We start from the raw sequence: 14,336 nt of genomic DNA, 5'->3' as shown, positions 1-14,336 counted from the left end.
AATATTCATGCACTAGAGAAATGTATGCCCTTGCTATCATTAAGAAAAGGTGTGCCCACTTCATCAGCGCTTCGGTCTCTCCCAGCCTGGGCCAAAGTCCCAATCCACTCACGTGATCTGGGAGACCAAATAGCATTCAGGGTGGGAGAGAAGTCAGGGGTTTGGAAGGGGTGGGGGAAGAGACAGATACAGACAGAAAGAAAAAAAAAAGCAGAAAGAGAGAAATAGGTTGAAAGAGAACACAGAAACGGAGAGAGACCCAATAAAAGAGAGCGAGAAGCAGAGAGAGACAGAGACAGAGACAGACGCAAAGACAGAGACAGAAGGAAGGAGACAGAGTGAGGACACAGAGGAGGCTGGGTGAGGGCAGAGTAGGGTAAGACTAGCCTTGTGGGGCTGACTCAAGATCAAGAGCAGAGCAGCTGAGTCTTCTCAGGAGACGGAGCACAGCCTCCCACCGCAGGAGCACCCCAACATGGAGCTTCCCTCAGGGGCTCTCCTTGGGACCGGCATCCACTGTCAGAGGCTCCTGCTCACAGGTGAGAGGATTAGATGGAGTTGGGGAGGTGAGACAGAGAAGGAATGGGAGGAACATCCATGCTCATACCGGGTCCGGGCTTGGCCAAGGCAAGTCCGTGACTTTGGGAACTTCTCCAGGGGGGCTCACTTGTGAAGGTCCCCAAGTTATGTCCATATATCCCTATGAACACGCGGGGACTTTCATTTGGTGGGGAGAGGGAGGGCTCACACCTGTGACTTCACAGAGATCGGCTACTCCTAGGGAGGAAACTGTTCCTACCAATGTAGACTAACAACTCTTCCTTTTGAGATCTCACAAAGTTTCCCAAGATGCTAAAATGTTAAAATCACTTGCCCAGAGTCATCCAACCAGGATACGTGTCCTAGGAGACACTAGAACCTCAGTTTGTTCTCTCTGCCCTTCGTCTCCTTCCCCACTGGGGCTCAGACCTACATATAAATACAAAAGAAAATTTTGAAACTCTCAAAGAGAATTTCAGAGCTTGAAGCTCTCCTAGAACACAGAAATAGATCCAGAAGATGCCTCTTAACATGGGACACATAATATAAAACGTATCGGAGCTAGAAAGGCGTGCGCATGTTTAACATATATTGGATCACTTGCCAACTGAGGGAGGGGATAGGGGGAGAGAGGGAAAAAATTAGAACACCGGTTTTTTAAGGGTGAACGTTGAAAATTATCCATGTACATATTTTGAAAATAAAAGACTTTAATTTTAAAAAGAAATAGCTTTTTCTAGATTAAAAAAATAAAAATTAAAAAAGAAAGACATGCAGTTGACATCTATCTGTTTGTCACATGAGGAAACTGAAGCTAGAAGGATGTAAGGGGCTTAAGGACACACAAGGTAGCATCAGATCCAGGTTCCTTTCACTGACTATACCAGGACAGCCCCCACACACAGCCATCTGCTTGCCCCAAAATAGCTGCTCAAGTCTCTTGTCCAGTCCCTCTGCATCAGGGGGCTGGAAGTTACTGACCAGTATCTCCCTTCCCTTCTCTCCTAGCCATCCTGCTTGCCTCCACGGCAACTGCTCAACTGACTCTCTCCCCTAAGAACCCAGAATGGATAGAGGGATATCCATTCATCTGGAAAATCAACGGAGCCCCCACCGGTGATGTCAACTATACATGGTACCGGGGGGACGGAACTAATGAACTAAACATGGTGGCCTCATATGTCTCCCCCCCTCCACGCTGGATCATTGGCCTTGCAAACACCGGACGGGAGAACGTGACTGCTCAGGGCTTCCTGAATATCACAAAAGTAGAGATGAGGGATGCTGGGAATTACACAATAGTAGTGACCACCCCTGAGGGATCGCAGGAGGCCACTGGACAGATGCGAGTCTGGGGTAAGCCAGGTTTCTCCTCGGTCTCTCAGGTTTAGAAGTGATCTTACACCTCTGAGATTCCCTGCCTGGAAAGGTGTGTACAGCCTCAGTTTGGATGACTCCAGGAATGGGGAGCTCACTATCTTTCTGAGAAGTCCATCTCACTGTTAGATGGGAAGGAAGTTGTTTGAAGGCCCTGTCCCTGGGCCTTAATGTCTCACAGATTTTTGTGGGCCACATTACAAAAATAAGGCCGAGGGGCAGAAGACAAGGGGGTTGGGGTAGCCAGGTTTCCTAGTTACAAATTATCACTGGTGTCAGTGGGAGTCAAACAGAAAGGGCCCATTCCCTCCCCACCTCCCAAAGGTCTCTAGAAGAGGAGTGACAAACAAGATAGAGAGGCCTATGCAGACTGAGCCATGCTGGGTGAGCTCTGAACCAGGAAAAGTGGGGGGAACCTTTCCTGCTCCCCAGATGGGAGCTCCCTTGCATCTTTCTGAAATTACCTTAGGTTTTCTCAGCAGCTCAAATGTTAGATTTCCTGGGAGAAGTTACTTGAGGGCAGGGACCCTGGGGGGCTTTGTCTTTTGTTCCCAGCTCCTTTGATGGAGGTTCATAAAGTCTGGCTTTGAGTCCCCTTCCCTGGCCTTCCGGACATCTGAGGGGAGGAGAGGAAGGCATTTGGCCTGGGTTTGGAGAGGGCTGGACCCCATTTCTTCACCCTCTCTTCCCTGTTTCCCCAGAGGACGTGCTCCAACCCGACATCACAGTAAACACCACCTCGGCAGCAGAGTTGATGGACATTGTGAACTTCACGTGCCATCCCAGAAACAGCGGCAACATGCAGATTAAGTGGTACTTGAACTACGGGCCAGTGTCACAGGGAGATCAGTGGACTCTGTCCCCAGACAACAGGACCCTCACGGGCTGGGTCACTCGCTTCCAGAAAGGGCCCTTTTACTGCCAAGTGTCAAACCCGATCTTCTCAGAGAGGAGCATCTTTAAGTATCTGGATATATACTGTGAGTAACTTGGGTGTCCATCATCTCCCTCAGCAATGGAAGAGGTATAAAGCATGGGCTCAGCCATTGAGAGATTACCAAATGGAGCCTGCTCACAGACTCATATGTCAGAAATACAGGGCTTTAGAACAAGGAAAGTCAGAATTGGAGGATCTTAGAACAGGAAAGGTCAGAGCTGGAGGGTCTTAGAACAGGGAAGGTCAGATCTGGAGGGTCTTAAAATAGGGAAGGTCAGATCTGGAGGACCTTAGAACAGGGAAAATCAGAACTGGAGAGATTTAAGACAGGGAAAGTCAGAACTGGAGGGTCTTAGAACAGGGAAGGTCAGAACTAGAGAGCCTTAAGACAGGGAAAGTCAGAACCGGAGGGTCTTAAAATAGGGAAGGTCAAAGCTGGAGGGTCTCAGAACAGGGAAGGTCAGAACTAGAGAGCCTTAAGCCAGGGAAAGTGAGAACTGGAGGGTCTTAGAACAGGGAAGGTCAGAGCTGAGGAAGAACTTCAAGTTTGAGCTGATCCAGACTCTAGTCTTGGTTTGCTAATTAGCTGTGTGACCTGGGAAGATACAGCACTTTCTAAGTCTCAGCTTCCCTACCTGCACTATTCAGACTTTGTACTAAATCATCTCTAAGGTCCTCTCTAAGTCTATCCTGTGCTTCTGGCCAAGAACCTCCTCTGTAACTCTGGGAGGTAGGGGCTATTATCATTCCCATTTAACAGTTGAAGAAACCGAAAGTCAAAAATTGAATGTCTTGCTCGAGGGCACACTCCTAGCGAGTGTCTGAGGCTGGCTTTGCCCTGGGGTCTCCTGACTCTAAGGTTAGAGACCCATCTACTGTGCCATGTTAGTTGATTTAACACATAGTAACAAAAGTATTTTAGGGGGAGTCCTCAATAATTGTTCAAAGTGAAAAGGAATCGTGAGATCCAAAGGTTTGAGAACTACTGCCTGCAGCGCTGAGAGGATCGGGGATCCCAGGGTACCCCAGGCAGGGTGGAAAGGGGCTAACCCTTCAACAGAATCAGCCCTTCCCAGACACAATCCATGCCCAAGTCTCATCCAATGTCTTCCCGCACCTTCCCTTTCTCTCCTTATGCAGGACTACCACCTCCATCTCACACCCTCATAACTTCTCACAAAGACCACATTCAATGGTCTTCTAATTATGCAGACAACAAATTGAGGTTCCTGAAAACAGTCAATGAACATCAATTAAACACCTACTGTGTGCCTGTCTCTGTGTTAATTGTCAAGCACAGATCTATGTCACCCCCTCGCTCAAGGAGTTTGAATGACTCCCTATTTCCTCTGTTTGGTCTTTCAAGGCCCTCACATTCCAGTCATTTCCAGACTGACCCCGTCCCAACTGTATACCTTACTTTCCCAGCAAATTTGCACAATTTTCTACCTGCTGCCTACACTACTTCTCTATGCCTCCATGTCTCTGCACACCTCTAACCTCTGCAAGTCTCAAGTCTCAGCTTAAGGTCCCCTTCCTGCAAAAATCCTTAGCTGTCCCCTCCAAAAAAAAAATGACATTGTGTCAGCTTTTACTTTACATATGTTTTGCAAATTTTGCATTTGCTAAGTAGCATGGTCTAGGAAAAAGTGAATCAGCTTTGGAGTAAGATCTGTGGGCAAGAAATGCTTCCACCCACTCATATGATCCTGGGCAAGCCCTTCACCTCCAGGGCCTTGGGGCACTGCTCAAAAGCTCAGAAGCTGAAGAGCAGGTGGCCAGTTGCATTGGTGAAGGGAGCTACCTCACTGGAAGTTCTCTATGCCGGGGAAATGACAGAGCCACGCCAAAACCATATTCCTCTCATTAGCCAATCTGTAGATGTGCTGGATGCATCCAGACAAATCCCTGGAAGGCAGGAACTGCTGCCTTTTAACCCATGTGGTTAGTGCCAGCAAGGCGTGCATGCAGAACATGTTTCATAAAATTTAGCAATTAGACAGGTTGGATCAGAATGCAGAATAGTGAGTAAAATGAATGAGGGCATCAATGAATGAATGCACCAGGGTGTCAATGAATGACTGAATGAAGGCATCAATGAATGAATGCATAAGGGCATCAATGAATGAATGAATGAGGGTGTCAATGAATAAATGAATGAATGAGGGTGTAATAGGCTGAGGCTTGAGTTGATGCACTGAGGTCCCAAGCACATGAGGCTAAATAGTAATTGGACCATACTCTATTAATATATAAGCTTGGAGAAAGAATGGCCCCCACCCACTCTTTGTGCAAGTCCTGATGTGTTGTATAGGAAATGACAATTTTGGTGGGTGGAGGCAGGGGAGTGGAAAAAGAAGGGGAAGAGAGACTGTTTTGCTTTTTGCCATTGCAACGATCTTTCTAGGAGATGGCTCAGTGGTTAGAGCACCAGCCCTGAAGTCAGGAGGACCTGAGTTCAAATCCAGTCTCAGACACTTAACAATTCCTGGTTGTGTGACCATGGGCAAGTCACTTAACCCCAACTGCCTCAGCAAAAGCAAAAAGAAGAAGAGAAACAAACAGAAAGGTCGTTGCAATGGCAAAAAGCAAAACAGTCTCTCCTCCCCTTCCTTTTCCCCTCCCCTGCCTCCACCCACCAAAATTGTCATTTCCTATACAACACATCAGGACTTGCACAAAGAGTGGGCAGGGGCCATTCTTTCTCCAAGCTTATATATTAATAGAGTATGGTCCAATTACTATTTAGCTTGGGACCTCAGTGCATCAACTCAAGCCTCAGCCCATTACATGAGGGCATCAATGAATGGATTCATGAGGGTGCCAATGAATGAATGCATGAGGCTGTCAATGAATTAATGCATGAGGGCACCAATAAATGAATACATAAGGGCACAAATGAATGAATGCATGAGGCGTCAATGGATGAATGTATGAGAGCATGAATAAATCAGTGAATGAATCAGTGTGTGCATGAATTATGGAGGAAAAAGTTGAACCAGACCTTAAGGGGCAGGAAAGAGGAAGCAGGGATCAGCTGTCAATGAATGACTGAATGAGGGCATCAATGAATGAATGCATGAGGGCATCAATGAATGAATGAATGAGGGTGCCAATGAATGAATGAATGAATGAGGGCATCAATGAATGAATGCATGAGGCTGCCAATGAATGAATGCATGAGGGCATGAATGAAAGAATGCATGAGAGCATCAATGCATGAATAAATGAGGGCATCAATGAATTAGTGAATGAGGGCACCAATAAATGAATACATAAGGGCACAAATGAATGAATGCATGAGGCGTCAATGGATGAATGTATAAGGGCATGAATGAATCAGTGAATGAAGCAGTGTGTTCATGAATTATGGAGGAAAAAGTTGAACCAGACCTAAAGGGGCAGGAAAGAGGAAGCAGGGATCAGCATCCTTCCTCTCTGTCCTTGCAGATGGGCCAGATTCCATATCCCGGAAATCCTCCCCTCCGACCTATGGTGGCAGAATCGAATCTCGACTGGGCTACGGCGTGGAAATGGAGTGTAGCACGACGTCAAATCCCGCAAGCCGCTATCGATGGCTTCGCAATGGCATTGCTCTGCAGAGCACTACCAGCACTTACAACATCAGTAGCATGTCCTTGGCAGATGTGGGCACCTACAGGTGCATTGCAGAGAACCCCAAGACCCAGGTAGTTCTCTATTCAACTGTCGTCCTCAGAGTTTATGGTAAGCTTTTCTGGAAAGTGTCATCATCTGCTGCCTTGGGGAAGGGAGGAGTATGGGGGGAGGGCATCTCAACAATTGGTAATGAAATCCTAAAAGTAGGAACATTTCCCTCAATCAGCTGGAGAGGGAGGGTCCCCTCTTCACTTGGTCCCCTGAATCTACCTACACTAGAAAGAGAAAGAAAAAATGGAGAAGGACACAAGAAGCTCACAGGATAGAAAAGGAAACGTGGGGGAGAGAAACCCACAAAATTAAAGATATTCCTAATGGAACCCAAGAGAATAGGACTCAACTGATAGGAAGAAAATCCTTGTCTTCCTTGGTGAATAACATTCCCTGTTCTAAGGTTCCTCCCACCTCTGACATCCTCTGTTCTAAGGACCTTCCTAATGTTGATATCCCCTCTTTGAAGGCCCCTCCCAGCTCTGACATTCCCTCTTCCAAAGCTTTTCTCCTCCCAGCTCTGATATCCCATGACTTTTTTACTTTGGCAGTCACTCCTGAGATTACCTCTCCTACATACCCAACTCCACAAGCACACCTCTTTGCATGTCATGTCAATGGAGATACACACCCCAATTACCCAAGCTCCCATCCTCCTGGAGATACAGCAGGCATACAGAGAAATCTTGAGGAAGAAAGCATTGGGATGCAGGACCACTAGATCCCTCTCCCATGTTAGAGCAAGCTCCCTGGAAGCCATAAGGAGCCAGCAGTCCAGCTGGTGAACCAGGGCACTCCCTCACAAAATCCCTGCTACCCCAATGGCGTGGCCCTCTAGCATCCACACCAGAACGGTCCCAAGGAAGGAGAGGTCCCTCTGTGATGGGAGTGCCAGGGAAGATTCCCAGAAGATGCACCTAACTCTCTCCTTCCTCTCTTGATATCTAGAGGACCTTTCTTTCTCAAATGGGATTCCCTACGTCCTCCCCCAAGGAGCTGTCATATTCTTCAGCATTGGTGTCAGCCTGGGCCTGTTAAGTCTCATAGGAGCTTTGATTTTCTACCTGGTCTCCAGACGGTACTGTGTCATGTTGGGATATTGGGGGGGGAGGGGCAGTGGGATTGGAAGGGGAGGACAGGCAGGGACAAGGGGAAAGTGATCCTGAACAGAAATCCATCACCCAGTGTTTCATCCACCATGTGATAGGTCCTCTCAGATGGCCCTCTGCCACCCCACAGAAGTCACCGTCCTCATTGCTGCAGTCTTCCCAGCTGCATCTCACACTTTTCTCCTCGTGTGCCTTCTTCTCTAGTCTGGTCATCCAATGGCCTATCCATCCCCTTCTGGTCTGTCCTGCTTTCTTCCTCCCCCGTGCCATCACTCTCTGGGCTGAAAATTTGAACAATTCAATTCAATAACTGTTACAAAGTCAACCCACCTACAGCTGTAGACTTTAGACCCATTCTGTGCCCCAAGAATACAAACTAAAATCAGACTCTTATCTCAAGCAGCTTCCGTTCTATCAGGAGAAACAACTTGAATTCATATATTAGATTAGACAATATATAAGATAATTGTAGGAGTCGCCCAACAAAGGCCTCTTGTGGAAGCTGAATCTTAAAGATTCAAGCTAGGGATTACAGATATCCAAACAGAAGAAGTTGGGCATTAAAGCAAGGGAGCGGCCTACACCCAAAGACAAGATAGAGCATATTATGTGGGACGAATGGCAAGCAGCCAGTTAGTCCAGAACACAGAACACAAATTTGGCAGTTGGCTGGAGGGCGCTCTAAAGACGTAATGGAACAACCAAGCCCAAGCCCAAGCCCAAGCCCAGGCCAATGAGGGTCAGTGTGTGGGAGGCAAAAGTGTGGGAGAGATGGGTTTGCATTCTACTATGGGGCTAGGATCAGCCACAATCAGTCTCAGTGTTCCCCAAGAAGCTCCCTCCCCTAGCTCAGAAACTAACTTCCTTCATTCTTCCTCCTTAGGTGACTGAAGTTGAGGGAAATGCTATCCATTTCCAGAGGGGGAAAAAACAGATGGAGTGTGAATGCAGATCAAAGCACACTATTTTTCACTCTGTTTTTCTTGGAGTGTGAATGAAGATCAAAGCACACTATTTTTCATTCTGTTTTTCTTGGACTTTTGTTGGTCAGTATTTCCTTGCATAACATGACAAAAAGACAATGTATTTTATGTGATTATAACCAAATTGCTTGCTTTTTCAATAAGGGATAGGGAAAGGAGAGAGGGAGGATGAGAATTTGAAACTCAAAACCTTAAAAAAAAAAAAAAAGAATGTTCAAATTGCCTTACATGTAATTGGGGAAAATTAAATAGTAATTATTTAAATATTCTGCAAGCAATAAAATATTCTTCAAAAATATGTCAGCCAAGAATTATCAGAAGTATAGCCTGGTTTTTGATGAGGCAAAAGAACTAGAGTTAAAATTGCCAACATTTGCTGGATTATGGAGAGGGCAAGAGAGTTCCAGAAAGCATCTCCTTCCATCTCAGTGACTTGACTGCACTAAAACCTTTGATTGTGTGAATCACCACAAAATGGGGCAAGTCTTCAAAGAGACGGTAGTGCCATGTCATCTTATTTGTCCCCTTAGGAACCTGGATGGGAACCAAGAAGCAATAGTTAGAATCAGACTTGGAACTACTATTTGTTTAAGATTAGAAAAAGAGTTACATGCTGACAGCAAAAAAATAAAGAGGAATTAAGAAGCCTCTTGAAGAGAGTGGGGAAAAAAGCATGTAAAAGTTGTCTTAAAGCTTAACATCAAAAAGAAAAAAAAAAAAAAAAGCCTAAGGTTAGGTATACAAGACACAATAGTAATCTACAGTTTGATAAAGCCAAAGACTCTGGCTTCTGGAATAAGAACTTACTATTTGACAAAAATTGCTGAAAACACTGGGAAATGATATAACAGAAACTAGGCACTGATCAACATCTCTCCCCCACACCAAGATAAGGTCAAAGTCAGTGTCTGACTTCTTTTGCCTTATCAAAGTAGATGATTTAGACATAAAGTGAGATCCTACAAGCTAGGGAAATCAAGGAATAGTTTACCTGTCGGATCTATAGAGAAGGGCATAATGTAAAACCCAAACAGGAAATAGAAAACATTATGAAGTGAAAGATAGATCATTCTGATTATGTTAAAATAGAAAGTTTTTGCACAAATTAAGCCCAAGCAACAAAATTAGAAAGGAAGCAGAAAGCTCGAGAAAAAATCCCTATATAGACAATCTTTCTGATAAAGGACTCATTTCTAAAATATGTAGAGAACTGAGTCAAATTTATAAACATACAAATCTTTCTTCACTTGATAAATAATCAAATGATATGAAGAGTTTTCAGATGAAGACATTAAAGTCTTTTATAATCATATGAAAAAAAGTGTTCTAAATCACTATTGATTAGAGAAATACAAATTAAAACAACTGTGAGGTACCTCCCTGATATGTATTAGATTGGCTAATGTGACAGAAAAGGAAAATGATAAATGTTGGAAAAGATGTGAGAAAACTGGGACACTAATGCATTATTGGTGGAGTTGTAAACTGATCCAACCATAAGAAGAGCAATTTGAAACTATGCCCAAAGAGCTATCAAATTGTACATACTCTTTGATATAGAAATACCACTAGGTCTGTACCTCAAAGAGATCATTAAAAAAATAGAAAATTGGAAAATGAGTGTATGCCCGTTATCTGGGGAATGGTTGAACAAATTGTGGTATATGAATGTAATGTAATACTATTATTCTACAATAAATGTTGATCAGGAAGATTTCAGAAAATCCTGAAAAGACTAGCATGAACTGATGCTTAGTGAAATGAACCCAGCCAGGAGAACATTGCACACATTGCATCAACATTGTATGAATGATCAACTTTGATAGACTTTGCTCTTCTTAGTATTACTACAATCCAAGACAATTCCAAAAGATTCAGGAGGGCAAATGCAATCTACATCCAGAGAAAAACGTATGGAATCTAAATGTAGACTGAAACATAGTATTTTCACTTTTTTGGTTATTTTTTCTTTATGGTGGCTTATCTCTTTTGTTTTGATTCTCCTTTCACAACATGAAAGGAGACATCTTGGGGAGAGGGGAGGGAATTGGAGGGAAGGAAGGAGAAAATTGGAAATAAAAATATTATAAAAGTAAATATTGAAAACCAATAAATAATTTTCAAAACAGCCAAAAATAAAAAGAAAATTTTTGTAACAAATAAAAACAAATTCCTATCAAAACAAAAACAAAAACCCTAAGATCGTGGCAATTGGTCTCAACACGTTTTGACAAATAGAGGGAGAAGAAATGGAAGCAGAGCCAGATTTTATATTCTTGGGCTCAAAGAGAACTGCAGTTGGTGCTTTATGCTTGGAAGGAAAGCTATAGCAAATCTAGACCACCTACTAAAAAGCTGAGATATCATCTTGCCAACAAAGGTCCACATAGTCAGAGCTCTGAATTTTCCAGTAGCAAAGTATGACTGTGAGATTTGGACTATAAGGAAAGCTGAGTTCCATGGAATTGACACTTTTGACGAGCTTTTGAGAGTCTCTGGAACAGAAAGGAGATCAAAACAGCCAATATTTAATTTAATTCAGACTATTTATTGGAAGGACAAATAGTGAAGATGAAATTTATATACTTTAGCCACATAACAAGAAGACAGGACTCATTGGAAAAGACCTTGATGATGGGAAAGATTAAAGGCAAAAAGGAAAGGGGGTGGTAAGAAGATGGGATGGATGGATATTGTAATGGAAGGAATGAACATGAGCTTGGGTAGACTTCAGAAGATAGGAGAGAAGAGAAGATCCTCACGTGCTATAGTCCATGTAGTCGTGAAGAGTTGGACACAACTAGATAACTGAACAACAAGATGTTCCAGTGCTGAGCACTGAGGATATAAATAGAAAAGCAAGTCCATCCCTCTTCTCAAGAAACTTATATTCCAACAGGGAGAGCTGACCCACAAGGAAGTGGTGGCTAAGGAGAGGCTCTTTGGTCCAGAGAATTTCAGAGCTGATGAGTAGGGCCATGAGGATGAATACATCCTTTCCAGGAAGAGTAGCAACGCTGAAGTGATCATAGTACCAGGACCAGAGGAGAGGAAAGGAAAGTGCATATTTTACTTTATCACTAAGGCAACTGAAACCCAGAAACAGAAAGACATTAGTAGCATGTAAATAGTCTTGTGAACAGAGATCTGACCTCAAAGCTAGAAAGTCCTGGATACATGTCTTTCATCTCTCTCTCTCTCTCTCTCTCTCTCTCGCTCTCGCTCTCGCTCTCTCCCTCCCTCCCTCCCTCGTTCTGTGTCTCTGTCTGTCTCTCTCTCTTTATCTCTCTGTCTCTGACTGTGTGTGTGTGTCTCTGTCTGTCTCTGTCTCTCTCTTTCTCTGCCTTTGTCTGAGTATGTTTGGCTGACTGAGTCTTTCTGTCTCTATTGCTTTCTCTGTCTGTCTCTTTCACATACACACACACACACACACACACACACACACACACACACAGTGGCAGGGAGACCTTTTATATGTCACTAAATCACACCAGGTAATTCTCTCTATAAGTTTAAGAGAAAATGTCTACATCCAGAGAAAAACATATGTAGATTGAAACATAGTATTTTCACTTATTTGATTATTTTTTTCTTTATGGTGGTTTATCTCTTTTGTTTTGATTCTCCTTTCACAACACGACTAATGTGAAAATACATTTAATATCACTGTACGTATAAAATCTATATCATCTTGCCATCTTGGGGAGAGGGGAGGGAATTGGAGGGAGAGAAGGAGAAAATTGGAAATAAAAATATTATAAAAGTAAATATTGAAAACCAATAAATAATTTTCAAAACGGCCAAAAAGAAAAACTTGTAACAAATAAAAACAAATTCCTATCAAAACAAAAACAAAAACCCTAAGATTATGGCAATTGGTCTCAACACATTTTGACAAATAAAAGGAGAAGAAATGGAAGCAGTGCCAGATTTCCATTAGGAAAGGGAGTTTTCTCCTCTGTGAGTATCCTACACCTTTGAAATCATTGGTCCACAGCAGGATGAATACAGAGAGGACTGGCGAGACTTACATGAACTGATGATGCTAAGTGAAATGAGCAGAACCAGGAGATCATTATACACTTCGACAATGATATTGTATGAGGACATATTTTGATGGAAGTGGATTTCTTTGACAAAGAGACCTAACTGAGTTTCAATGGATAAATGACGGACAGAAGCAGCTACACCCAAAGAAAGAACACTGGGAAACGAATGTGAACTATCTGCATTTTTGTTTTTCTTCCCGGGTTATTTATACCTTCTGAATCCAATGCTCCCTATGCAACAAGAGAACTGTTTGGTTCTGCACACATATATTGTATCTAGGATATACTGCAACATATCCAACATATAAAGGATGCTTGCCATCTAGGGGAGGGGGTGGAGGGAGGGAGGGGAAAAAAATTGGAACAGAAACGAGTGCAAAGGATAATGTTGTTAAAAAAAAAATTACCCTGGCATGGATTCTGTCAATATAAAGTAATTATTAAATAAAAATTTAAAAAAAGAAATAAAAAAGAAATCATTGGTCCATAGCAGGATGAATACAGAGAGACTTGGAATGACTTACATGAACTGATGCTAAGTGAAATGAGCAGAACCAGGAGATCATTATATACTTCAATGATACTGTATGAGGATGTATTCTGATGGAAGTGGATGTCTTCGACAAAAAGAAGATCTAATTCAATTCCAATTGATCAATGATGGACAGAATCAGCTATGCCCAGAGAAGGAACACTTGGAAAAGAGTAAACTCTGCATTTTTATTTTTCTTCCCGGGTTATTTTTACCTTCTGAATCCAATTCTTTCTGTGCAACAAGAGAACTGTTCAGTTCTGCACACATATATTATATCTAGGATATACTGTAATGTATTTAACATGTATAAGACTGCTTGGCATCTAGGGGAGGGAGTGGAGGGAGGGAAGGGAAAAGTCAGAACAGAAGTGAGTGCAAGGGATAATGTTGTAAAAAATTACCCTGGCATATGTTCTGTCAATAAAAAGTTATAATAAAAAAAAAAAAAAGAAAGAGAGAGAGAGAGAGAGAGAGAGAGAGAGAGAGAGAGAGAGAGAGAGAGAGAAAGATCATTGGTCCAGTCTCTATTCGAGGAGCTGTCAGAACCTTGGATAGGATCCTGGGGTTTGCCTCTCAGTTCAGGACTTTTGCTATTATAATCTGTTGCCTTGAAAACAAAGTAGGGAGAGGAGAAAACAGTAAGGAGTCCCTTGTCTTTTCCTGATCTCAGTGACTAATATATAATAGTTTTATTATTCTTACGTTATATCTAGCAAGTTAGGAACCTTTGCACTATGAGGACTGAGAAAGGGTTTGGAACATCTAATTTTGTGGGGAGAAAGTCCATAGAGCACTGACAAGAAGAATTAGGAACATGTGACCTGTTAAAACAAGGCCTTGGTACTAAGCAGAGGACACAGCAAGGCCATCACCACCATCACCATTCAGCAACCCTCCTAAGAGGAGCAAGAAACTCCTTCCACTCCATTCTTCTCTAATCACATGGGTTCTAGATTTTACATTGAACATGGGCAGGGGAAAAGAGATAAACCTAGCTGGGGCCCCTCTTCTCTTCTTTACCTGGGGATGAGAGAGCAGAAGACTCAGGCATCTTAGAGGAGAAATGGGAGCAGAGAAGATCTATTTGTCTATGATTGTGTGAATGTGTTGGGGGAGGGAGGGTGGATATATCTGTAT

At 43.1% G+C, this 14,336-nt stretch overlaps 1 protein-coding gene across 1 annotated transcript; it reads left to right on the top strand.

Annotated features, from left to right (window-relative positions):
* The first annotated feature begins 121 nt into the window (after nt 1–121).
* Nucleotides 122–10,339, top strand: LOC127556365 (carcinoembryonic antigen-related cell adhesion molecule 18-like). The gene is made up of 6 exons (XM_051989473.1): nt 122–539; nt 1,549–1,896; nt 2,619–2,897; nt 6,305–6,580; nt 7,472–7,601; nt 8,516–10,339. The coding sequence occupies exons 1-6, from the start codon at nt 476–478 to the stop codon at nt 8,517–8,519; spliced, it is 1,101 nt and encodes a 366-aa protein (XP_051845433.1). The 5' UTR covers nt 122–475; the 3' UTR covers nt 8,520–10,339.
* Nucleotides 10,340–14,336: the final 3,997 nt, after the last annotated feature.

The sequence above is a fragment of the Antechinus flavipes genome, chromosome 3 (assembly GCF_016432865.1).
Source record: "Antechinus flavipes isolate AdamAnt ecotype Samford, QLD, Australia chromosome 3, AdamAnt_v2, whole genome shotgun sequence".
Classification (NCBI taxonomy): domain Eukaryota; kingdom Metazoa; phylum Chordata; class Mammalia; order Dasyuromorphia; family Dasyuridae; genus Antechinus; species Antechinus flavipes.
Note: the sequence above shows the minus strand (reverse complement) of the source record. Positions and strands in the feature narration are given on the sequence as shown.